The sequence below is a fragment of the Ursus americanus genome, chromosome 28 (genome assembly GCF_024610735.1).
Source record: "Ursus americanus isolate L20-20 chromosome 28, mUrsAme1.1.p, whole genome shotgun sequence".
Classification (NCBI taxonomy): domain Eukaryota; kingdom Metazoa; phylum Chordata; class Mammalia; order Carnivora; family Ursidae; genus Ursus; species Ursus americanus.
In genome coordinates, this window is record NC_142154.1 from 29527882 (window position 1) to 29554097 (window position 26216).

General features: G+C 58.6%; 1 protein-coding gene across 2 annotated transcripts in view; it reads left to right on the forward strand.

Moving 5' to 3' along the window:
* The first annotated feature begins 1043 nt into the window (after positions 1-1043).
* STRA6 (signaling receptor and transporter of retinol STRA6) overlaps positions 1044-26216 on the forward strand; it is a 29809-nt gene continuing 4636 nt past the window's right edge. For both annotated transcript variants that reach the window (XM_045795220.2, XM_045795221.2), the window contains exons 1-13: positions 1044-1253; positions 10239-10376; positions 13908-13974; positions 14316-14401; positions 15638-15777; positions 16369-16392; positions 16569-16735; positions 18059-18181; positions 20458-20525; positions 20698-20774; positions 21034-21095; positions 21932-22094; positions 25297-25372. In XM_045795220.2, the coding sequence (XP_045651176.2) occupies positions 10270-10376; positions 13908-13974; positions 14316-14401; positions 15638-15777; positions 16369-16392; positions 16569-16735; positions 18059-18181; positions 20458-20525; positions 20698-20774; positions 21034-21095; positions 21932-22094; positions 25297-25372 (1160 nt within the window). In that variant the 5' untranslated portion in view covers positions 1044-1253; positions 10239-10269. The remainder of the gene's footprint in view (positions 1254-10238; positions 10377-13907; positions 13975-14315; positions 14402-15637; positions 15778-16368; positions 16393-16568; positions 16736-18058; positions 18182-20457; positions 20526-20697; positions 20775-21033; positions 21096-21931; positions 22095-25296; positions 25373-26216) is intronic.

Sequence of the window (26216 nt, forward strand, 5' to 3'; positions counted from 1 at the left end):
TCAGAAGTCAGGAAGGGGCAGGGTGTGGGTGAGGAGCGGAGGCAGCGCTGACTTCCAAGCCTCCCTCCTGGGCCCCAGCATGAAAAGCTTTAATGGAGTCCTCCAGTCTTCTTTCTTCCCTGGAAGAATGGCCACTCAGAGGCTGCTGGCTTTGTCTGGAAGATCCTGGCCTGTAATTAGCCCATCCCAGAGGGCCCCTTCCTGCTTCCCACAATGGCTCCTTTTAGCCTCTTCTTTTGACACCTGTGAGCCCTCAGACCCCCATCCGCATCCCCAAGGAGCTATCTCCAGCTCCCCCCCCAATCCCTGGTCTGTGCTCAGAGCTGAATCCTCCCAGCAGGGACATCTGTGAGTTCCTGGATCCACCCAGTAGCGCTGGCACAATGATCCCTTTCTACAGATGGGGAAACAGAGGCTCGGAGAGATCAGGTAGGGAAGTGAAGGGATGGACCTGGACCTCAGGCCTCCTGATTCCCAGGCCAGTGTGGTGATTTCAGTTGCCAGCCTCCCTCCAGCAGCCTCTCCCTCCTGCCCCTGCCCCTCCCCACCCGTGGAACACTCTCAGGCTCACTCCCTTTAAGTCCACAGCGCCAGAAACCTACGGGGGTGATAGAATCATAGACTCAGCACTGGTAAAGTGAGGCATGGCAGCCAGTCTCTCTCCATCACAGATAGGAAAACAGGCCGAGAGCAAGAAAGAGCCTCTTTGTGGTCACTCGGTAACTGGTAAAGGCAAAATTAGAAGTCCGGTTTCTCCCCTCCACTGAGAGTGGGGGTTGGGGCTGGGGCCTGGCTGCCTTGAGACTCTCCCTTTTGAGTGGTAAGTGCTCCAGTCTCCATGCCTCTGGCACCATCGGGCTGCATATCCTCCCCTTCCTGGCCTCCTGCTCTGGGCTTTGGCACGGAGCACTGTCAGGAGAGTCTCGGGTCATGCCTGCAGGCCTCTAGCTGGCCTTCAGCTGCACAGGAGCTGGGGCTGCCCCCGTGACCCCTGGGCTCGCCTGACAGCCCCTCTCTGCCAGCCGTGGCTCAGAAGGAATAAAGTTCCTGAGGTAGCAGAAAGGAGAGGGTACTATTCTCACTGGCAGCATCAGCAGCACCGACCTTTGCCTTCCATGGTCGCTCAGCTGTTCTCCCAGCTCCAAGGACTCAAACTCCTGAGCCAGGTGTCCGGCCTGCTTGGAGGCCCTGCAGACTCTGGGGGTTTGGAGCCCAGCGCCAGTCCTCCTCTGCACTGGAGACAGACAGGGCAGGTAAGCGGGGAGGGAGAGACAGGGGCGGGCAGGGGCAGCACCACATTAATACACAAGGCCCAGGAAAGGTGCTGCCTAGAACCTTTAGGTGGAGAGACAGACTTCACAGTCGGGCTCAGAGAAACAGAAAAACAAGACAAGGAGCAGGAGAGAGGAACAGAAAGGGAAAGACAGAGGAGAGAGTAACACACAGAAATTGACAGAGAGTAAGGCAGAGACAGAGAGGTAGAAGGAGACACAGAAAGGTGGGAGACAGGCAGACTGAGCCAGACAGGGTGAAGGTGGGATAAAGAGAGACAGTAACAGGGATGGAAAGAGAGACTGATGGACTGGGACAGACAGGCAGCAGAAGGACAGGACACAGAAAGAGGGAAAGGGGCCAGATGGGAGATACTGACAGACAGACCCACCACTAGGCACCAGTGGGCAGAGCTTCTGCTGCGTTCTCATCAGACAAATGCTGAGAGGTATGTCTCAGGTGGGCCACTTAACCAACTCTGGGGCCTTCGCCCAACTCCAGGGACTGGGTCCCAGACAGGGTCCCCAACCACAGAAGGGAGCAGAGTCCAAGACCTGGAAAGGGAGGTTTCTGGACAAAGAGCTGTGTGCTCTGTGTGTGCGTAGGGAGTGGGAGGAGGGAGGATCTCTGGCAAAACTTCTCCTAGCTCAGTCATTGCCTGGCACATCACGTGGCCTCTCTGGGTCCTCAGTTTCCTCTAGATGTGATGGTGAATATGGGTAGAGCAGGGGTCTCTGAGATCTCCTTCTGCCCTAAGATCTGACCTTGGCTCAGGCTCGCTCTTTGCAGCTAATTTACTGCTCTATCCTACTTAACTCATGACCTCTACCTCATAGTCCAAGACGGCTGCCTGAGATCCAGCCATCGCAATGTCATTCCAGCCATCTGGAAGGAGGAAGGAGTAAAGAAAACATCATTCTTTTAGAGAACACCTCTTTTCAGAAGTTATAGCCAACACTTCCTTTTCCATCTCATTGGCCAATACCTAGTCTCAGGGCTATATGTAAGCTTCAGGAGAGGGTAGGGGATGTGTGGCACCAGCCTGGGAACAGAATCCATTTCACACAGCTCAGTGATGACTGCACAGCAACTCTCACACAGCAGGCTTCAATTCAGCCTTACAGTGATTTCTTTTGATTTACTAGATAGATAAATAGATAGACAGATTGAGAGATTTTAAATATACATTTCAAGCAAATGAAAATCCCCCTTCATTTTCCCAAAGTCATTCTTCCCCCGAGTGTGACCACTATGAACAATTTGCTGTGTGTCCGCTTGATCCATTTCCTAACATATTTACACACACACACACACACACGCACACGCACACGCACACGCACACACATATGCATGCATACCTAGCTTAAAGGAACATAGAGTAGGACTGTGACTTACGTATAGCTCAGCAACTTGCATTAATGGTTATTATACTTGGCACTACGTCTTGGAGGTCTTACCATGCCAGGCCGAGAGCAAGTACCTTACAGCACAGACTTATCAAAGCTGATTCGTGAATATTGGGCTCCTTGCCCGGTTTTGCATCACCAATGGCCTTGGGAGCTGCAGGGCATCTTCCCTGCATATATATGCAAATGTTCTTTGAGGGTATATTTCCGGAAAATGGGCCAAAGGTGAATTCTCTCTTTGAGTTGTGGGTTCACCCCTTTCTAGGTCAAATCTCTTCTCACGGCTGTGCCCTCTGTTTGGGGTCTTCACCCTCATGGGAAACCAATCTCACATCCTAAAGCCTGTGTTCCTTAGGCTGCCCCACCCTTTTGTTGACTGTACCCCCTTCCTCCTTGGAGGAGGAGGAAGGTGCCTCCCCAGGTATCCTTCTCCTGAGGCTTTAGGACTCTGCTTCTGGTCCCCATCTTTATCCCATCCCTGCCCTTCCTGCTTGCCACAGCACAGCATGTTAGCATCTTCTGAGCCCCCTGCTCCTGCCCCAGTGCTGTTTACCCCTCCAGGGCACCCCCTCTAGGAGGGGGAGGAGGGGGAGGAAAGAATATGACCCTAAGCCCGCCTCCAGCAGACAGAGATGGGCCCACTGTGCCTGTGGCCTTGGGGGTTGCAGGAATGTGCTTGGGAGGAACAGCAGGCCCCAGAGCCCCCAGCCTTCTTCTGGATGGAGAGTGGGCCATGAGCAGTTAGGAGAAGGCTCTCCCCCTTGAATGGATCATTCCTGAAATTCAAGCTCCAAAGCCCCGCGAAAGCGTCACAAAGTCCCCCTTCCCATGGTCAGGGCCCTCAGCCCAGCTGGGCAGCAGCAGGAGGCTGATCGGGTTATTAAAAGCTTAGCTGGTGGTTCCTTTCTGGCTTGGCGCAATTCATCAGGCCATGGCCCCCCGGGAGTGATGGATGGTGACAAATGAGAGTAGGTAGGGGGTTCCTGAGCCCATCCGGGGCCACAGCTGGGGAAACTCAGCCATCAAAGCCCCGCACAGTCTTCTCCACCAGAGGTGACTCTGAGGGCCAGGGAGATCAAGTTTCGGGCAAATGGTGTGGGGAGGTGGAGAGGCTCCTCCAGAGACAAGCCGTTCTGTGTGCTGTGTGGGGCCCAGCCTGGCCGTGGGCCTGAGCTGGAGAGATGGGGGTGGGGTGGGCTTCTCTGATTCTGCTCGGGCAGGCGGGAGGGCTGGGGTGGGGGGCAGGAGGCCTGAGGGGTGGGAGGAGGGGCAGGGCCAGAGCAGGAGAAGGAGGGAGCCGCTTTTCTGGGAGAAGGAGATTAAACACCTTCTGCAGCAGGTGCTGGGGAGCCCGCTTGGGGCCCCAAGCAGCCAGCCCTCCGGATCCCGGCCAGAGCTGGTGCTGGCGCTTGGAGGAGGAGGCCTCGTTTGTTGGGGAGCACCCTGGGGCTGGAGCCGAGCCTCGCGGGCCAGGTAGGACCGGATGAGGTGGGGAAACAAGGACAAGGCGCTTCAGCAGAGACAGAGGCCCAACAAAGGCTTCGGAGGCAGGAAGGAAGGTGGAAGGATGGTAGGGGCAAGCGATTCTGAGGGATGAAGTTGGAGACCTGGAGATGGCTGTACCTGGGAGACACCGGGGGGGCGAGTCCCGGCTCCAAAGACAGGGAGACGTCCGAAGAGTCTAGTCTCACTAGGGTTTGCTGGGAGAGATTGATGGAGAGCCCTCTCCTGCGGCCAGCAGGGAACAAGGAGAGAGAACTCAGAGTAAGAGAGAGAACTCAGGGGATCTGCCCAACAGTCAGTTCCTCAGTGAGGAGGGAGGGCAGCACGAAGCCTACATCTCAAGGCCAGACCGTGGTGGCACCACGCCAGGAAGGACGTGCCAGCCAGGGAGAACCCGGAGCTCCTATAGCTGGGGCAATCTTCGTGGCCTTCTGGCCAGTCCTCTTTTGAAGGCAGGAAACCCTCTGTAGCATCTTGATGTTACCACCCTCTTCTTGATTGCCTCCCCTGATGGGGGGCTCACTCCTCTGTGAGGGTCAGAAAGCTACCTTTGTCCTGGGCTGAAATCTGCCTTGCTAGCTTTCCTCCTCTGAGTCAGTTCTAGCCTAGCTCTCTGGGAGGGGAGGGACATGCTGCTCCCTGGCACAGACGGCTACCTTCCTCCTACTCCTCCCCCGTGTCTACACTCGCACCAGAGCAGTCTGGCTGAAATCCCTCGTGTCCAATGGTGGTGGTGGTAAGGGGGACAGGAGAATTCCAGGAAGGGCGTGTCAGGTGACGCTTCTGGTGCTCCCTCGTGGCAAGGGAGGTAGGAGGTAGAGAGCCATCCACACTCTCCCCTCATAAGCTTAGCAGCCGACAACATGCCTTCCAGCCACTGAACAGGGTCCGGCTGGGTCTGGGGCAGGTTAGGCACCCATGTCAGTTGGACACACGGGCATCGTGTCAATGGGGCAGACCCGGAGCTCACTGGCTTGCATGGGGTTGGACCTGACTCGGCTGCCTCTCCATGGGGGACCCACGGGCAGGACCCAGCTGCACAGGCAGCCACCTCAGCCACCCGCCCCACTCCTGGACCAGACCGCCCTTGGGCGTTCTCGGCTGCAAAGCCAGGCATTAGGGATCGGGCTGAGGCTCTCTGAGGTGTCCCTGAAGTTTGGGTGTTGTGCAGCTTGGGGGGGGATGTGCCGGACTCAGAGAGCCCAGGGCTGGGCTGGGAGGGTGGCGGGCAATGGGGTCTCTGGACCTTCTGCCACTGCTCACCGTGGTTCCGACCGTCATGCCCCAACCCGTGCTGGATTCGCCCATGTCTGAGGGGCCTTGGAGTGTGACCAGGGTTCTGAGGTGTTTCAGAGTTATGGTAGGATACTGACGCTCTGGGGGTTCGTGGGGGTGACACTGAGGTTCCAGGAATTTTTGTGGTGTTGCTGTAATTCTGGGGTTTCTGCTGAGATTCTAGAGGCGCGCTGGAGGCTCGGGGAATCCTTGGGGGTGTTTGTGAGATTTGGGGGTTGCTGCTGGCCTTCCCCCATCCCCTCTGGCCCACGGTTAGCTCCTTTTAAGCCTAGCACTTTGCCCTTTGAGGATTTTGACAACCACAGGCTGCTGAAGGAGCACACGTGGGCCTCTGTTCCTGGACGCAAACATTCCTCAGATTTAATCAACTTGAACAAAAACATGGGGAGGAAGGAAGCCCTGTCCCAAGGCCTCCATGGGCCAGCTCCAGCCCTAGGGCCAGAGCAGAGCAGCTTGGTGCCAGGCCCAGGTAGCAGATGGCTTTTGTCTTCTCGGAACCCAGAAGCTTTTTGTGACGCCCTCTCGGAGTGAGCAGGGCTTAGGCAGCCCCAGTCTGGGCGCAGCTGGAAGCCCTGCTGGCCTGGCCTGCCACTCGGGTATCGGCCCCAGCCTCTTCCAAATGTACCCACAGGGGCTCACGCAGGCCACAGCTAGGTGGCCCTGGCCCCTGCCCCGTCTTCTTTGCCTTCTGGACTCCCCTTCTTAGCTCTCCTAAGGCCCCTCATTCTTACTACCATTGCTGACCCTGTCTGACCTTGGGGCTCTGCTCCAGGCCCCCTCCTCCAGGAAGCCTCCAAGACTGTCTAAGACGTCTCCTTATTCCCCTTCCCCACCTGCCTTCTTGAACCTTCGGGCTGTCTCTGAAGGCCCTCCACTCTCCAGCGCCTCCTCCCCTGATGGCAGTACCGGTCTCTGAGTCTTCTGAGTGTGAGTCAATCTATAAAGCCAACTCCCGTGGGTCGGCCGTGGACCCTGCCACCAGGTGGAGAAATTCTTCAGGAGCACGTCATTACCATCTTTCTCCTGTCAGTACGTTTCCTGGCCTGCCTGCAGTCTGGCCAGGTGGCGTCTTTCCTAACACCTTGGCGCCAACCCTCCCATTTTACAGATGCAAGCACCAAGCCATTCCAGCTCCAAGAGGAGGAGCTACTTTGAGCTCAAGAAGTGGGGTCCCCCTCCCAGTCTGAGCCATGCAGTCACCCAGTATTCATGGATCTTCGACCCAGCCTGCCTCCCTCCCTGCCCCCGCCAGCGTGTATGGGGGAGCGGGGGTGGGGGAGCGGCAGTGGGGGACAGGAGGGGGGGTAGCAGACAACAGAGGACACCTGGGTAGTCACAGCCTCTGTGGCTTTGACCTTCTCTCTACAGCCAGTGCCTGGTATGCTGGCTCCACATTCTTGAGTCATGAAGTCATTGAGGGCAGGGAGTAGGGGCCCTGGAGAGAGCAGAGCCCACAGTCAAAAGATCTCCAGGGTGAAAGCCCCACCCCTCCTGGGACAGAGGAGGGCTTGAGACCCAGAGAGGCCGAGGGAATCCTTTACAGTCACACAGCCAGCCCCAGGGTTCAAACCCAGGTGAGGCTGCCTCCCCAACCAGGACACTTCCCATTGCCATGTAGGGACTGTGTTCTTTCCCCCTGGGCCTGCTCATCTCCGCTGCCAGCATGGCCCCCATCAGGGCACTGCCTTCTGTCCACCGTGCCCACGGCCGAGCAGAGGGACGAAGCTCCCAATTTCCTCACGTCTGGTTAGGGCCTCCCTGAAGGCGGCCTCTGCATCTCCCCAGGGAGGAGGGAGGTGATGTCATGGGCACCAGGGGAAGGCATGGGCAGCTGGAAGGCATCCCCTGGAAGTCCCTTTGGGGACAGAGCGGGGTTTGGTTGGGGAGAGGTGCTGTGGGGAAGGGACTGGGATGGGACTGGGTCTGGGCTCGGCTGGGCCTCTCCCTGCCAGCCTGGCTGCAGCCCCTAAGGCTGATCAAGGCTCCTTCTGGCAACCTTAGTGTCTTTCGTCAGTGCCCAGCTGGGTACCCCCTCTTCCTCCAGGTCTCTGCTCAAACATCACCTCCTCTGTGGGGCCTTCCCTGACCATCCAACCTCAAGCAGCCACCTCCCGCCTGTCTCTCTTCTCTTGCCCCCCTTGATTTTCCCTCTCTGGGCCATGACACATTTGTCTCCCCACTGCTCCCTGTACCCGTTAGAGTCCCTCTCTTGCTCATTGCTACATTCTCAGCATGCAGAACCCTGCCTGCTGTATAATTGGGATCCAATCAACATTTGTTGCATAAACGAATGAATGAACAAACCAGACCGGGGAGGCTTCCTCCAGGGAAGGAAGCAGTTTCTGACAGGCAGAGCTGCCCAGCAATGATCATCTCTGCCTTGTATAGAGGGAGTGAGCTCCCTGTCACAGACTGCACTCTAATTGTTGGAGGCATCTCTAGGGGGATTTAAGACCAGATAGAAGTTAGTTGCTCTCTAGGCTGGGGGTCCAAACCTCCTGAGCAAAGAAAGGAATGCGGGGCTCTGGTGTGGGAGCAGAGGGCTCTGGAATGTCTGGTGGGAGACATGCATAGTAGCCCGCGCAGGACAGGCCAGTGGAGGAGTGACGGTCACTAGAACAAGCAACGCCTCGGCCAACTCCAGTTTACGAAGTCCTTGTCACCCACGAGCCCCATACCGTGTGCATCAGTGGAATCAGGGAGGAAGAAGAGAAGAGGCAGAGTTCTGCCCCCAGGACCTCACAGCCAGGCTTAGGAGGCTGGATTTACCCCAAGTTCCCAGGATCAGACGGGCAGTGTGGGCTCCTGCATTGCATCAGGGAAAGTTCAGGTTCAATTCTGAGTCAGCTGCCACTGACAACTCTGCAGGGTGGGGGAGGGGTGGTCTGAGCCCTTTTCCTGGAAGAGGGTCATTTGGGAAGGAGGGGGAGCAGCCAAGGTTCTAATCCTGGAAGGCCTTGTGGGCCTGGCTGCAGGACTGGATGGGGAGCTTTTAGGATTTCAAGCTCTATCTCTGCTGAGCCCCTCTGCCACCCGGGGCTGTTCCCTCTATCAGGAACACGCTTCCTTCTCTCCCACTCCCATTCTCAAGACCCTCACCCCCCACACAGCTGACTTTTCTTTGTCCTCAGAGCTCTGTGAAAAGGTTTGTTTTTTCGGGAATCCCCCATTTTTTTCGGACTAAATTCAGCTCCCTATGGGGTACATCAGAGCATGCGGTGGCTGTCTCCCCTTTGTAGACAAGATGACTCAGACTCCTGATTATTTACCTGCTTCTCTGTGTCCCCCCCGAAGTGTAAACTCTCACAAGCCCGGGCCCAGAATAGTGCCTGCACTTAGTAGTTGTTCAATGAACTGATGTTATAAGAATAAATGGATGAATGCCTTTGGAAAAACACTTTGGAAGAATGCCTTAGCTCAGGAGGGCTATGGCCCAGGGCGCCCCGGGGGTATTGGAAAGACGGGGACCTTCAAATGTTCAGGGGGCCTGACCCCTACCCAGGGACAGGGGGCTGAGAAGGGCTTACTGTCTATCTGCATCTTGTCTCCCTTCTGAGCTGGGGCTCGGATGGGGAGGGGGTACAGCTTCTCAGGGGAGGGGGGTGGAGAGGAAGCCCCAGCCCCTGCCTGGGCCCTGTCTTCCTCTCCCTAACCCCGCAGCATGGGAGGAGCTGTAGGCAGGAGGCTCCTTCTTGCTTACCCGTGGGTCTGGTTTGTGTTTAAAGGACTCATCTCTGCCTCATGAGGGTGAGTTATCTCCTTGTGAAATCAAGTTGGAGAAATTAGAAGGTTTTACCAGTGAGACACATGTTGTCTCCTTCATGGGAACCCAGGGAAGGAGTGGACAGGCTCCCCTCCCCGCCTCCGCCCCTGGTCCAGCCCCAGCTGTCTCCTGGGTTGCCGAATGCTGGCCTGCGCGTGCGTGGTGCCCTGCAGATGCGGTGGGCAGAGGTGTGGGCACTCTGGGCAGGCGCAGGAGGCAGGTACGCGTGCGCAGCCAGGTTCCGGACCCTCCTGGCCACACCCCTCCAGGGCTCAGGCCACAGTGGAGCTGGGGCCTCCTACCCTGAGAGGGACACTTTGTCAGGACCATGATGTGATCCCATAGGCGAGGGCCAAGGGAGCCAGAGCGGGGCAGGCTAAGGCCGGGGGTGGAGGTGGGGGAGGTCCCAGGGGAGCTGGAAAAAAAGGGGGATTGGACTGACCCCTGAGGGCAGGAGGGACCTGGAGCCCAGCTGGGAGGGTCCAGCTGTGTTGGGCCCGCCTGCTGCCCGCCCACCCTTTCATCTCTGCAGCTCCTTCCTCCCTGCCCTTCCTTGAGTGTGTGTCTGTGGGTCCGTTTGGGTGGCTTTGGGGAGGGGGAAGGAAGGGGGGGATCTCTGTGGGCAGCTTGGATTGGACAAACTTTCTTTGAAAATGGTCCTTTGCACAGAGGCTGGTGGTCAGACGAACAGACAGGTGCTCCAGCAAGAGCCCCAAGGACCCCAAGGGGCGCACTCTTCCCAAGGGGATAACTACCTCCTACAGGAGCGGGCAAGACAGGGCGGGAAGGGACGGGAAGGGACACGAGAAGCCCTTCCCCTTTTCCCGTGCCAGCCGGTCCAGGCCCTCTCTCCCAGACCGGCTTTTCCCAGAGAGCTAAAAGCAAGAAAGTAACCTTTAGGATTAAAGAGAAACGTTTCTTTGTTTGGGTTTCTTTCTTTTTTTTTTTCTCCCTAAGCTGCTTTTCACATCTGTAGTGGTTTTTCCCCACTTGTCCAGGGGAGGGGGGGCAAAGGAGAAAAGCCGGAGAATGTCGTCCCAGGCCGTGGGGAACCAGACCTCCTCCGGGGCCACAGATGACTACTCCAACTGGTACATCGACGAGCCCCAGGGCGACCAGGAGCTCCAGCCAGGGGGGTAAGTCTGTCTGCCGCAGAGTGGGGTGTGGCAGAGGTCACTGATGAGGGAATGGGAAGCCCCTGGGCAACGACTGCTAAGATGAACCGGGCTGCCCATGTGCTGTGTGACCCTTGGCAAGTCACAACCTCTCTGGGCTTCAGACTCCTGTCACCTGAGAATAACGGCCCTTGCCCCAGTGTTGATCCTTGAGGTGTGGGATGTGGGCCAGGCTGTCACTTAAAAAGCACCGGTGTGGTTTGTAAAAATACAACTTCCTGGGCCTTCTCCTTGCAAATTCAGATCCAGCCGGTCTGGGGCAGCTCTGGCCCTTAGCTGGGACGCAGAGCGCTGGCTGAGTGGTTGAGGGAACCCTGCCTTCAAAGGGTTACTGGTCCCTGTGCTGACAATCCGGGGTACAGTGTTTGCCAGCTGTCAGGCTCTCTGGGCAGCCCGGGGCAGGGGGACCCCTGAGGAAGAAAGCCTGCGGGGACGGTCCTTGAGGAAAGATGCTACCCGTCGCCTTTGGCTGGCTCTGAGTCTCCACGAAGATGAGGAAGCCCTTTCTCTTTTGCAGAAGTGCTCAGGCGAGCTCAGGGGAGGGAGGCAGCCTCGGACCAGTCCAGTACGGCCGGAGGCCTTGGCGCACGCTCCCTTTGCCAGACCCTATCTTTGTTTAGTCTGGGCACCCTGGCAAAGGGGCTGGGCCTCCCTGGGCCCCACATGCTGCCAAGGACGCCGGGCCTGTGTGGGCCCCAGAGCCCAGTTCTCCCCTTATTGTTCCCAGCCCTCGCCCCATCCCCCACCTCCATGCTCTGTCTGAGGGTTTGAGGAACTGGAAAGGTGAAGCTGGGGGGTGGGCGAACCAGATGTGCACACATCTGCTCTCCATCAACAACCGAAACTAGAGAAGGAGAAACTCTGGCGTGCCTCCCCAGGGGCTGGGGCTGCGGCCTGGCCAGGCTTGGGTCACCCGGCAGGGACAGAGGCCCCGTCTAGGCCTCCTGCGGGGAGGACTCAGGGTGCTGGCCACCTGGTCAACAGCTCTGTGTCAGCAAAGGGGTTCCCACCCCCTTTCCTGGCTGATCTAGACAGCCTGCGGGCTCCCCTTGTCCCTCTTGCATATTTTTGGAGTGGGAGAAGCAGCAGAGTGGGAAGGGGCCGGGGAACCCACGGGGATATGGATCCCGACCTGGGGCAAGACCTTAACCTGCAGCTGTGTCCTTGGGAGCCTCAGGGCCCGGGCCTTGGCTGGGGCCCAGCTCTTCAGATATGGACCCAGAATGGAGTGGGGTACATAGCAGGGCCTGGGTGATGGGGAGCGCTGCCTCTCATGCGTGAGGCATCTGGAATCCACAGCTGGCTTCTCCCACTGGAAGAATAAGGAGGGGTTTTTTTGACTCTGCTTACTTGGCCAATCCAAGTTGCGCTGCTTGCCCCCCAAGCCCCACCCCCAAAAGTGGAAGCTCAAGGGGAATCCCAAGGGGATAAACGTGGGCCCACCTCTCCCTGAGTGAGTCAGACACGCCAGGGAGATGGTGCACCGAAGCTTTGAGGAGCTCCTGATGGTGGACCCCCCCTGCACCTCAGGGTGCCCCAGCAGGCTGGGGATCGGGCTGGTGGGCACTGGTGACGGGCACTGGTGACAGTGGCTGGCCGGACTAAGTCTCCTGGTCACACTTGTCCAGGTGCCCTCATGGTGGAAAGACCTGGCTGAAAAGTTTGGGAGGGGAGTGAGTCTGAGGGGAGTGAGATGTGTCATCTGGGGTCTTCTGTGGGCACAGGACCGATCCGTGGAAGCCCAGCTGGCCCTTTCCCATGCCGGAGCCCCCCTGACCCGGTCATGTGCCCAGCCTGACATCTGCCCGCGTGTTCTCCGCTTATCACTAGTACTGAGCTTCTCAGCCAAAGCCTGGGGACACGAATGCCTGTGGCAGCTGTCCAGGATGACACTCAGCTCCCCACCACTTCAAAGGGCTGCCTGGGGAATTGGAGGCTTCCCTCCTGGCCTGCCCTCCCAGCATGAGGCCAACACCGGGGAAATCTGCAGGCCCTTCTGCCGTGGGGTTGGGGGAAGGGGGGTGGGTATCAGGGCCCGCAACCCAGACAGTTGGCCTTCTCCTCCCACCCAGAGGCATGTGCTCTGCCTTCCCTCTGAGTGGGGCCCTTTTTAGGCTCCTGCTCAGAGACTAACTTCTAGAAACAGTTATCTTGCTCCTTCTTATCTCAGTGTCCTCACCACTCTGCAATCTGGCCTCTGTCTCTGAGTGTCCGAGACCAAGCCTCACTTCCTTGGCTACATGTGATTGTGGTCCTCACCTCTCCTCTTGGAATAAGGACTAGAACTCTGCGGTCGTTCTGGAAACCCCCCTTCCCTCTGCTTGTCCACCTCCAGGCATATGCATTCTTCCTCCTGTATACCTCTGAGGTACAGCCTGTCATCTCCCTTCCCCAGCCACTGCTTATGCTTATGAAAATGCGAATTTTCAACTGTTTTTTTATGTACAGAAATGACACTTTCATATGGTTCAACTTAAAACTTCCTTCCTTACCTCCTTCCCTCTCCCCTCCTGGCCAGATGTGGGTGCTGGAGCCAGCCGACCTCAGTTCAAATCCTTACTCTGCTGCTTTCCTAACTGTGTGATTTGGGCAAGATACTTAGCTTCTCTGAGCTTTGGTCTCCTTGTCCACACAAGGGGGATAATAATAGCACCCACCTCGTCAGTGATACCTGGGTTAATACGTGGAACAAACAGCCCCTGGCACATAGTCCATTCTTAGTAAGTACCACTTACTGCTGTTATTATTCAAATCGAGCCACGGAAATCTCCCCAAATCCAGAACACTGGCCTGCTCCAACACCCTCAATGGCTCCCTAGTGCTTCCCATGCGGGCTGTGACCTGCTGCCGGCCTGCCCGCAGCCCCACAGACTGCAGTCAGACGGCACGCCTTGCCTGGCCCCAGCCACACCGACTGCTGCCTGTCACTTGGCTCCCTCACACTCCTCCCTCTGCACAGAGCTCCCTTTCCCCTTCTTTGTCTCAAAAGACGCTGACCATCTTTAAACTCCAATCAAATGTCACAGGGCAAATTGTAGGACCAAACGCTCGACTGTTCCACTCACGTAAGACGCTTAGCCACGTTCTGAGAAGGAGAGGTCTGTGAGGCCCGGAGCAGTCAGAGGCTTCCTGGAGGAGGGGGGGATGAAGGGGCCTTGAAGGCTAGGAAGAATGGGTGAGGAAGAAGAGGGGCCCGGGTTGAGCTGGCCCACTCTTCTTCTACCATGCCTTCCCCTGGGAGCCCCCCCCCCCCGTCTCCTTCAGCCCTGTAATGTCAGAGCTTGGCATGGGGCTGGCACACCCCAAGGGTCATGAAAACCCTAGAAAGAGCCTGAGAAGGTGGTGCTGGGCCAGCTTGCAGAGGAGAGATTGGAGGGATGAGGGAGGTGGTGGGTGGAGCCCCAGTGTAGACAGCCTGGAACCCCAAACCTGGCTGCTGCACCCCTAGGGGGCCCCTACAGAGGCCTGACCCAGCCTTCCCTTGCTCTGCAGAGTGGGGCCCGTCTGCCACCCCAGCATGCTGTCGGGTCTCCTCCATGCCTGCCTGGCCGTGCTGTCGGTGAGTCTACCCAGAGGCCGACCTGTTCGCCGCCCCCCCCCCCCCGCCCGGCCACCTATCACCAGACTGGGCAGGGGACTTGTATTCCCTGCTGGGGCTGGCGAAGGGGGACCCCAGGAGCCCCAACTCTGGGAGTTCTGCCAGGGTGGGGACCCAAGCCAGGATGCGGGCCAAGTCCATCCTCTCTGACTTCTGTCACCATTCTCTTGACCAGTCCCCAGTATGCCCCGTGATTGTGCCCTGGGTGGTAGAGGTGTCCTGGGCACTGAGGCCAAGCCTGCAGACTCAGCCCCTCGGGAAAGGCCTGGGCACCCAAGGCCTGCTCTGTGCTCTCCTTTCAGATCCTTGTGCTGCTGCTGCTGGCTGTGCTTGTGAGGGGCCGCCGGCTCTGGGCCCGCTGTGGGCACGGAGGGCTGGGACTGCCCAGGTTAGTGCCGAGGCCCGGGGGCCCCCACTCAGGTGGCCCAGCTGATGGGCCACTCTGGGACGGTGGGGGTTTGTTAGGTACCTAGAAGTCAGCTCTGGCCTCAGTGACACTCTCACTTCTTTTGGCCCGGGGGCTCTCGCTACCCCTACCTAGATCTCCAGGTTTAGCGGGAGCCCCAAAGGGAAGGGGAGGGCCCCACTCAGGCCCACCTGCTCCCATCCCAGACCCAGAGAGACACCAGCCCAACAGGGCCTGGCTCCAGGACGCATTTCCTCAGGTGGCCCATGGTCTGGACTGGCGATGGCCACCCCATGCCATCTTGACCCTCATTTCTCTTGAGGGCATCACCTGGACTCTGATGCTTAATGACAGATTGTGAGGGACTGATCTCCAGTCCCCATGGCTAGAACTTTCTTCCCTGGTCTCCTTCCGTCCTACAACCCCAGAGCCTGGGACAGGGATGACTGAGATGGAACTGGGCAGGCTCATATGGGAGAGACCAAGGGTTGGGGGAGGTGGCAGTTGGAGCCCCCGTGTAGACAGCTTGCACCCCAGACCCAGGCCACACACCAAGATGAGTGAGTCCTGCCATGATGGTTTTGTGGAGAACTAGCCTGGGTTTCTGTCACTGGTGGGCCCAGGTAAGTGTTGGTCCTGCCCTGGAGGGGTGGGGGGAGAAGGAAGCAGGATGGAGAAGGAAGCAGATGATCTCAGGGCAGGAGGTCAAGCTGGACAGAAGCAGAGGGTCTGAGTGGCCTGCCCTGAGCCCAGAGGGTGGATGCCTGGGACAGCTGTGCCCGCGGTCTGCCCTCTGCCCGGGGCCACACCCAGGCCATGGCCGTGGCTGTTGCGTAAGGATGTTGTGACTCTCCGAGCTCTCTGAAGATTTGCCAGCCCAGACAGACTGATTTGTGTGGAGGCAGCTGTTTCCTGGAGCTTCCAGGGTGGGCGGGGGGGGGGGAGGGGTTGGGGGGAGCAGCGCTCAGGCTTGTTCCCGCGGTGTGCCTGTGTACGGGGTGGGGGCGGGGTAGTTCTTGAATCGCTTTGCCACAAGGCCCAGAACTTGGTACACAGGAGGCATGGCACAGATAGCTGTGGAGCGAATGGATAATGGGGCCTCAGTCTCCACCTGGAAAGTTTCCATCTCTACCTCCTTGATGTATGGAACATGGCGTGGGGGAAAAGGGGTGCCGGGCCCGGGCGACTCCCTCCTGTCCTGTCCTGTCTCTGCACCAGCCCTGTAGATTTCTTGGCGGGACACACGACCTGGACCGTGCCTGCGGCTGTCTTTGTGGTCCTCTTCAGCTCCTTGTGTTTGCTGCTCCCTGCCGAGGACCCGCTGCCCTTCCTGACCTTGGCCTCGCCCCCCAGCCGAGGTACCCAGCGCAGCCGTGGCCCTGGGGCTGGATTGGTGGGAAGGGCCGACTGGGAATCCAGAGCACGGGCAGGGCTGTTTTGTAGTGAGTCAGGTGGCTCCCATCCCCGTCACGAGCCACTGCCAAGAAGATGCTGTCCCGCGGACCTCCCAGCCACAGTGCCCAAAACCTGCCCTTCATTGGTCCCAGCTGTCGGGTCACTACTGCCCTCTCCTCCTCCTCTGTTCTTGTGCCAACCCCTCTCCCAGAACAGCGCAGGCCTCTGAGAATGGAAGAGGGGGGGAAGGAAGTAGGAGGGGTTCTGGAGAATTGAGCTGGGCTCAAGGAAGTGACGATCCAAGGACAGCTGCCACCAAGAGGGGCCACTGTCCTCAACATGACCTCTTCAGATCACCCGGTCCTCACAATGACTGCACAGTGTGGGTGTCAGCCTCTTTCACACTGGAGGATGCTGGGGGCCAGGAGAGGGGACAATAAGAAAGCCCAAGCTTAGTTTATTGACAACTGACTCAGCACCGACCGTGCCTAACACTGTATGTCCACCTTCTCCTTTGTCTTGGCTAATATACAACCATGATTTCCATTTTACAGATGGAGAAACTGAGGCTCCAAGAGGTAACTTGCCCAAGATCACAAACGCTGGTACTAGTCAGAACCTGAATGTGAATGTGGGGCTCTTGCTCACTGAACCAGCTGAGGGGCTCAGAAGGGGGAGACAGGGGAGGGGCCTGCAGGGGCCCCCATATCGGCCTCTCCATCACATGTTTCCCTCTGCCCGCCTTGCCTTCCAGGGCCTTGGAAGATACTCGCCCTGCTCTATTACCCCGCCCTCTACTACCCTCTGGCCGCCTGTGCCCCCGTCAGGCACGGATCCGCGCACCTGCTCGGCAGCATGCTGTCCTGGGCTCACTTCGGGGTCCAGATCTGGCAGAGGGCAGAGTGTCCTCAGTCACCCAAGGTAGCCACCGACTCACAACAGTCACAACAGGCCTCGGCAGAGAGGCACGAGCGAGTGGCTGCGTAAACCAGCGGGGCTCCTTTCCTCTTACTTAAGTGCTGGACTTCTCGGCTGCCTCCCACTGGGCACAGAGCTCCCCTCCTGGAAACACAGCCCCTTCCAACCTTGGGGCCCCTGTGGCAAGAGCAGGGGATGGGGCAGCTGGGCCTGCCGTCAGGAGCTTCCAGTCTGGGAGGGGGTGGGGGAGGGCCGAGGTGGAGGAAGGGGGAGCCTGAAATCCCTCCATTATTGATTCCCCAGCCTTCCTTTGGCCTGGCTGGAGTAGGAGGGAAGAGATGGGGGAAGGGGAGCCCTGAGTTGGGGGATGGTCTCGGAGGGCTGAAAAGAGAATTCGAGAACCTCAGAGCCTGCTTCACTGGCTGCTGGCTGGGAGTGCCCAAAGGGTGGAGACAGGCCTCAGAGCCAGACAACCTGAGTTTGAACCCAGCTTCTTCCTCCCTCCTCCCTCCCTTCCTTCCTCCCTTCCGTCCACAAACATATTTGAAGCGCATTTCTGAGGACTGGAATATAGCTGGGAACAGGACAGATGAAGTCCCTAGCATCCCAAGAGCTGCCATTCCAGAAGGGAAGATACAATAAATAAATAAATATACTGAGTGATGCCGGGTGATGCTAAGTGCTTTGAGGAAACTGTCACCACTCTGAGACTCAGTTTCCCTTCCTGTTAATGGAGTTGATAACACCAGTCCTCCGGGGTAGAGATGAGGATTAGTTGATTTCTTTGAGAGCAGGGACCTGGTTGGTCTTTTTCACCATCCAGAACCCGGCACACACTAAGCTCTCAGTAAAAACATATTGAATTAACAAATAAAAGAGCGAACGCAGAAGGAGCCCGATCCTGGGAAGGCCTCAGTGCCAGGGGGTTGGGCTTGTACTTCCCTGATGCCCGGGTCGCAACTGTACACAGTTAAATTAGGCCTTTGTCTGGTTTTCAGGGGCCTGTGCCCAAAGCCCAGGAACAAAGGAATATAGCAAGTGGGTATCTCGGTTTCAGACCCCACGGCAGCCCCGTGGGGCAGGGAGGAGGGGATTACATAACTTCCTCTAAGGCCTGTGGGAGTCCAGGAGCCCAGGAGAGGGGGGAGCACAGCAGCAGGGCCTCAGAAGGCGACTGGGGTGTTTGTGCTGAGTGACGGGTGGGGGGGGGCATGAGAGAACCCTCAGCCCGGTGGGAGTCAAGTGGGAAGGGAAATGGATCCTGGTCTTCTGTCGGGGGAGGAAGGCAGAAGGCGGGTGTGTCTGGCTGTCTGTCCATCTGTCTAGATCTACAAGTACTACTCCCTCCTGGCTTCCCTGCCTCTGCTTCTGGGTCTCGGATTCCTGAGCCTTTGGTACCCGGTGCAGCTGGTAAGAAGCTTCAGGAACGCGGCAGGAGCGGGCTCGGAGGTAAGGGGGCAGGGCTGGCCTGGGCTCCTGTTCCGTACCCGGGATGCCCTGAACTCCTGCACGGCTGTTGGTTCCCTGTGCACGGGCACAGCACACAGCAGGTGCTCAGAAAATATTTGCTGAGTCACCAAGTGACTGGTTAGTCCTCCCTCCTGGTGCAAAGGTTAGGCCAGGCCCTCAGCCAGCACCCGGGATACTTGGGGTACCCAGCTGCACGCACAGTGGGGATTCCACAGAAGAGGGGTGGGCCAGAGGACAGGGCAGTCCGAGCTCTGCTTCTGGAACACGGAGGCTCCAGCCGGAGAAATGAGACAGGCAGGAGCCTCGTGCCTCCTAAGAGCTCTGCAGGTGCCCACGAACTTCAGGACCCTCCCGGGCAGAGTCGCACTATGAATCAGTTCTGGGCTGGGTATGGTTGGATAAAGTCAGATAAAGGGGTGGGCTGGGACAACTGAGGCAGGCTGGGAGGGCTTCCTGGAGGAGGTAGACTTCAGTAGGGGCCCTGAAGGACAGGGAGGATCTGGAGTGGGGAGAGAATAAGGAGAAGGCCTTGCAGAGATAGGAAAGAGGGGCAAAGGGGCAGAGACGAGTTGTCTGTTGTGTTCATGTGTAATTTGTAGCACTGGGCAGGTCTTAGCACGTGATAGATACTCGGCAGATATTTCTGAAGTTTTAGATAGAGGTGTGGGTACCTCACAGTGAGAGAGAATTCCTACAAGACAAGGCAACCTTATTAAGAAGGCTTCTAAGGGCTTACCAGGTGTCGGGCCCTGCAAGGGATAGTGGCTTCAGAGCTCTTGACCTGTGTCTGGCCCCCAGGGGCTCCCGGGGTGCTGGGGGAGATGCTGGCAGCAACAGATAGCTACAGCGCAATGTGAGAAGTGCAGCCGGGCCCAGCCCAAGGCCATGGGTGAGGGCGGAGACAGGGTCAAGTACTCTTCTTGGCGGGAGAGGAGGAAGAAGGAAACCACCCCACAGAGGCCCTCAAAGGGAGGGGGACAGCCTCAGGAGAGGCTGAGGACACAATGTCAAGGGGCTGGGTTACCCTTCAGTCTGGGAAGTGAAGGCGAGGCTCACAGGGTGGCATGGAGGACAGACAGCAGCGAGCCGCTCGTGCTGGGTGCTGAGAGATGAACGCGGGATGTGGGCAGGTGAGGGGGGGCTGATGGGGACTCGTGGGGTTGTGGTGGGCAGCTGGACCGTGGGCCTGCAGCTCAGGAGGGGCTGGGACGGAAGCCAGAGAGGTCCCCGAGAAAGGAAGGAGACTGAGGGAAGAGAGGCCCGTGGGCTCAGGTCCTTCAGGGGCCACCCTGGGTCCTCCATGCGCCTCCATGTGCCCACCCGACTCTGGGTTTGGTAGCAGTAGGGACCTCCAGTACTGTCGCTGCTGCCCTCCTGACATTCACACTCCTCTGCGGAAGCCCGGTGTCCCCTCATTTTTATAGCTGGCTCAGAAGAGGGGAGCGGCTTCCCCAGGGTACCCAGTGCACCGGTCACACCTCTACCCCCTGGGCCCTCTCTCTCCTCCTCCAGCGATCTTCACTGCCTCACCTCTTGAGAAGTCCTGGGAGAACTAAAATTCTCCTTGGCCCTGGGGCAGAGAGGTTTAAGCCTCAGAGGACCCAGTCAAGCTTTGAGCTGACCCACACCTACTGTGGGTGGTGTGTGTGTGTGTGTGTGTGTGTGTGTGTGTGTGTGTGTGTCTGTCACATTGCCATGTCACCAGCAGATTACAGGCTTATATTTTCCTAGTGATCAAGGGCAGGGGCTCACCCCATCTTACCATGGGCCTCTGGCACTTGGCAGGCAGCTCACAGCCTGGAACGTGGCTGAGACAAATCCCGTCCTCCTTGGGATCTCCCTGGAGTAGCAGGACAGGCCTGGGGGATGTGACCCGGAACGGCCCCATCCTGTGCCCTGTTCAGGGATGTGCCATGGGACTAGGCTCCCTTTTGCCCCAGTCTTTGCCTGGGGGCCGGGGGGAAGCGGGGAGCAGACGTGACTAAGTGAAGCAGGAGAGAGTTGGAGACAGCCCTCAGGACGAACTGCTCAGTGCTGAGTATTCTTAGGAGACTGGTTAGTCTCCCAGTTGTGGAGGAGAAAGGGCAGCTTTGGGGGCATGGACCTCGTCCCCACAGGCTGGCCCTTCTCTGCACCCCACCATAGCCAAGAGGTTTTTACGGAGCCCCATGTGCCCACTGTGGCACCCCGAGCCAGGGTCCCAGGGATGGCTCCAGGCAGGTCTCATCTGCTCGTCCATCTGTCTGTCTCCACAGGGGCTACAGAGTAGCTACTATGAGGAATATCTGAGAACTCTCCTTTGCCGGAAGGAGCTGGAAAGCGGGTGAGGTCCTAGGCATCCCCTCTGGGCCAGTGGGCAGGGCTGGTTGGCAGGCTACTTTGGGGGGCTGGCCCCAGGCAGCTGGTGGGGCAGAGTGAGGAAGAAGCCAAACTCTGGGGCCTGGGCTCAGGGTGGGGCTCCTCCTGAGGGCACCTGCCTGCCTCCGTCTCTGCAGCTCCCACACCTCCAAGCACGGCTTCCGATCCTGGGCCTGGATCTGTTACAGAAATTACATCTACACTCCACAGCGAGGTACGGAGTGGGGAGCTGAGGTGAAGAGTGGCGGGCGACCTCACCCTCACCTTGCATAAAGCAGCTGCTGGGGAAGGCCGGCTCCCGTCCCCCAGAACCCTTGTCGGGAGGAACAGCCCCAGCTGGGGATAAGGGCCGAAGCCCCTGGCGCGGCTTTGGTGGTCTAGGGTCCTGCAAGCCCCAGCCCTGGGAGGGAAGGGGGGGTCCCAGGCCTGGGTGGGGCTGGGGCTTACCATATCCCTCCTTTTGGGGACCGTAGGATTCCGACTCCCTCTGATGCTGGTGCTTTCAGCCACCTTGACAGGGACAGCCATCTACCAGGTAGGTCCTGCCCCTGTCGTGCCATTTGCCTCTGGATCCCTGCCCCCAACTGCCAAGCGTGGGACAGCGTGGGCCCAGCTCAGCGCTCCAAAAGCCCCAACCACAGTCCCGTCTGGCTGCTTCTGGACATCTGGGGAACTCTGGCCTACCCAGAAGAGAGGGGGTGTCTAAATCCTTGCTCCATTATCTACCTCCTGTGTGACCCTGGGCAAGTTATTCAACATCTCTGAACCCGTGAGCTCAGCTGTAAAATAGAGTAACTAGAATTACTTTCCTCTTTGAGGTTTAGGCAGATTTGGGTAGTTCGGAAATAATATGTGTTTGAGAAATGCTCCCCTCTATTGCCACCCCCAGAAAACCGAAAAGCCCAAGTCTTGGGAGGTGAGTATGATATTTCTCCATTCTACAGATGGGGGAAATTGAGGCTCAGAGAGGTGAATTTGACTCGGCCACGTTCCTCTAGCTAATACCTCAAGGTAGCCAAGATGTGAACCCAGGTCCGTCTAGCTTCAATGCCTGAGATCGTCTATAGGATACTTGGCTTTTGCCAACGTGGGAAATTGGAAATTTTACATTCCGCAGCTTAAATAGATGATCGATAGACAGCTCAGCTGGGGCCTGTTAGGCTCAAGTCGTATCTCTTTGCAACGTGCTGGTGAGGACGCTGCTTCGGGGCCGAGAACTCTGATGGGTGCTGGGCATGGGGACGCAGCCCGTGGGCTGCCGGAGTTTCCGCCCTGAAGTCTCCCTGTGAGCTGAGGACACGCTGCATCCGGGATGGGGGCCTGGTGTGAGCACAGCCAGGTCCTGGCACCTTCCTTGTGGGGCTTTTCCAGGTGGCCCTGCTACTGCTGGTGGGCGTGGTACCCACCATCCAGAAGGTGAGGGCGGGGATCAACACGGACGTCTCCTACCTACTGGCTGGCTTCGGGATCGTGCTCTCAGAGGACAGGCAGGAGGTGGTGGGGCTGGTGAAGCATCACCTGTGGGCTCTGGAAGGTGAGGCCTCCTGGGAGTCCCGGAGGGCGCCCAGTGGGGACACGAGCCGGACACCCGAGCTCAGTTCCAGCCCACCAGGGACATGTGGGGTGCTCTGGGCCATGTCCCTTCCTCTCTCTCTGGGTCTCGACTGCCTCCCCTCCAAACTGGGGTCATTGCAGCTTCCGGTTCCAGGTCTCTGAGACCTGAACGAGTTATCCGAGTGGCCCCTCAGCTCATGTGGTGTCTCCCACCCCCAGCTCCAGTGTCTTTGCTCAGCTCTCCGGACAGGGAGATGGGCAAGGCTTCGGGATGTGTGAGCTGAGGGTACAGCCCCTTGAGCTTTGCCGAGGGTAGGGAAGTAGGAGTGATGTGGGACACTGGGCCGGATTCTGAGCTAACCGCCATGGCCGGTGGGTGGGGTTGGGCAGGGCGATGCTTCCTCTTCCCCAATCCCTGTCCTCCTGGGCCATCTCCATTCTCCTTCCCTGTCTTGACAATGAGCCTCCAGGGCTAGGGAACCATACCAGCCTCCCCTTCTGGGGTCCGATGCCTCCTTCAGCCCTTCGTCTGGTCATCCACCTCCCCGGCCTCCCAGGCCCCCCCAGTGGCCCCTGTGGAGGAGCCTGAGAAGTGTCTGCACCTGACACGTGGGGAAGGATTTGCTTGGGGTCATAGAGACGGGCGGAATGGAGCGAAGAGAGGAACACGGTCTCCTGACACCTTGCTGGGGTTCTCTCCTTGAGACAAAGCCTGGGGGGTCAGGAGTCCTAGGCCTGCAGCCTCTGCTCACTGGGGAGTCCCCGGGAGCTTTCTCTAAGCTGACCGCAAGCCGGACCACAGGCAGGAGCTCACATGGCCCACCTCAGCCTGCATCCAGCGCCGACCTCCTGCTCACAGCAGCCCTGTTCCGTCGGCTTCATCGGTCCTCATCTCACAGAACAGGAAATGGAAGCTCAGAGGTGGGAAGTGAGCTGTCCGGGACGGTGGGCTTTGCTTCTACCCCCCACACGAACATCTAACATCGCACACTGCGGTTTCCAAGCCTCGAGGCCTCCACTTTGGATCTTCTCGGATTCGGGGGCCAAACAGAGCAATGTTTACTCTCCTAGTCCACAGATGAGGACAACTGAGGCCCAGGAGGATTAGAGCTATGCCAAAGCCACTCAGCAAGCCAGGGTTGGAACTGAGATTATATCCGTTTGGTGTGCCCTTAGTTAGCTTAGGGAGCTAATGTCTTCTGAACCCCGAGAGCCTGTTTCAGGCGGCCCACTGAGCACCTGGACCATAAGCCTGGCATCGCTCACAGAGGGCTCAGCCTCTGAGTCAGGCGGACTAGATTAGAACTCCTGCTCTGTCACTTACATGCTGTGTGACCTTGGGCAAGGCACTTCACTTCTCTGGACTTCCATTTCCCTACTGCCAGACTGGTATCGAAGCTACAAAGGCAGCCTCATCCCTGAAGCCCTCCATCCCACGGAGGAAGACAGATCTATCCATCAAGCGGGGTCCCAGAGGAAGCAAAGAGCAGGAAGATTTTATGGGTATCAGGGTTTGGAGAGACCCGCGTTTGGAACGAATTGAGGGAGAGGGAGCAGGAGGTAGATGGACGAAGATCAAAGGCCAGGCCTGGCGCCAAGGGGGCTGGCTTCACCCCGTGTTAACCAGTTCACTCACCGGCCGGCTCAGCGGGCGGGCTCCCCACCTGGCAGGAAATGGTCCAGAACGCCCTCTTGCTGGTGCCGAGCTGACTCCTGAAGGGCAAGCGGGGAGAGCAGAGCTGCACATGCCCAGTGCTCTCTTCTGTAGCGTTGTTCTCAACCCTGGCCGTGCCTGAGAATCGCCTGGTAACTTCCTGAAAATCCCGAGGCTCAAACTGCTTGCTGGACTCCAGAAACGCTGAGGGCGGGGGCCCTGCCTCTAGGATCCAACAAGCCCACCTGGTGATTCCGATCCAAGCCTAACTTTGAGAACCGCCGCAGCAGGCCCTCGATACCCGTCGGTGGGTTGGTTGATTTCAACCAATTGCTGATTGAAATGAATTACGACGGCTCTGTCTTTGGGAAGCCCCCAGCACAGTGGCTCTCAACTCAGGCTGAACACAACACAACAAAAGCTAGGGACTGGCTCCCACACCCAGAAAGTCTGATTGGATTGGCCTGGGGTGCCGCCTGGGCCATGAGGGGTTTGCACAGCTCCAGGTGGCCCCGCTGTGCTGCCAGGGCCGACCTCCCCCCGCCAGCCACTGGGCACCGAGGCTATGTGGGACTGGTGCGTGCCTCTCCACGTGTGTTTGCTCCCACTCCCGAGTCTCTGGATGGGACACAGGCACCAGCAACACTTCCCCGGGATGACTGAGGAGATCGGGGGGCAGGCACCCGGGGCCGATTCTGGGTGTGCTGGGAAATGGTGGCAGGTCTCAGCTCCTCACTTGCCAGCAGGGCGACTGGCGGGTCAGGCTCTCTCTCTGGGCCTCGGCCTCCTGGTTGGCCCAGTGCCTCTTCGGTGGGGTTGTTGTGAGGGTGTGGACTGAGGCAGGATGTGGATGGGGGGCTGGAGAGCTGCAGCCTCAAATCCCTGCTAGGCCTTAATAGCTCGGCGCTCACGACGCCCTGTGCCTTCTCCCCGGCCGCTGAGGCTGCCCCAAACTCGTTCGTGTAGGCATGGTCGGGGGGCAGGGAGCTGGGCAGCAGGGGCCACCCCCGGAGGAGGTGGGTAGCAGAGGTCACTTCCCTCCTTCTGAAGGACACAGACCTCACTGACATGGACTCACACCCTCTGCGGGCCCACACGGGCTTTTATGGCCCATGTCATGCTGGGAGATGGGCAGCCCCGTGTGAGCAAGCCGAGGCTGGGAGACCAAGGGGCCCCCTGAAGGCCATATGGGCAGGAAGCCGAGGAGATGGAGCCAGTTGCCAGGCTGGATAGTGTCTCTGTCTGGGGATCACACAGCAGTGGAAGCAGCAAGACAAGGGTGGAGACCAGGTCTGCAGCCTCGGAGCTGGCCTCTCCCTGTCCTGGCCACCATGTCGCCGGGCAGGACAGGAGGGCTGAGATCGTTGAGTTATACTTCATCTGAGAACGAGGTGGGCAGGGGGAGGTGTAAGGGGTCTCCGCTCAGGGCAGAGGGTGGGTATGGGCAGGGGTAACTCCCACCAGGGCACCACCCTGGGGGAGTTCACGGGCTCCCACCTCCCACTTTGCCCCCTCTCCACCCCTCCAGTTTGCTACATCGCGGCCTTGGTCCTGTCCTGCTCCCTCACCTCCCTCATGCTGATCCACTCACTGGTCACACACAGGTCAGTGGCAGTCTCCGACCCCCGGTGCAGATGTGGGGAACAGGTGCGGGAGCTCTGGGCCAGGAGGCCTGTGGGGCAAGCCCTGGGGCTGGATGAAGGGAGAGCCACTGCAGGCCCAGATTGTCCCTGGGTCCCCTCCGACCAGCTGCTCTGTGGTGGGTGGAGAAGGTAGGGCCTTCCTGTCTGGTGGGAGAGAAACAGGGCTAGGCTGCCCAGGGCTGGGGTGTGGACCTGGCTCTCTGAGAAGGGACCACCTGGGCGGACTGATTCAATGAGGAAGGCAGCCTGGAAAGCCAGCCCTCCCCCCGGGAACAGAGGAAGAGGCAAGAGCTGAGGGAGGGGAGGGCGCTACGGGCGGGAGGGAGGACAGCGTAAGGAGCAGCAGAGGGGTGAGCCTGCCACAGGCCAGGGTGGGTGTGGAGGGGACCCTGCTGGTGCTGGGGCGCTGAAGAGGTTGTGATGGGCCACTGGCTGCCAAACTGCCTTGCTTGCCCTTTCACGGGGAGTAATATGGAGCTGAGCTGTGAGTGGAGAGGAAGAAAATGTTCTAGTTGTGAGCAGGGGCATGGGAAGGGGAACGATGTCAGAGCATGCATTTGCCAGGCCTCAGGGTTCTTGCGCGGGGATTTCTTCCCACAGGGTTGGCCCTACTTCCGCTGGCCCTTAGGCCCTCAAGCCTCTGCCACCCTGGAACCTTGCCTCCTGCCTGGTGGCTGATCTGCGAGTCACTTTCCATTCCTACTGTTGTTTCCTCACTTTTCTGACTTGGCTCAGGTTTGAGCCTTCTGCCTGAACTTGTCTCCCTTGATCCCGGCCTTGCCTCTTACCTTGCTCTGAAACTTAC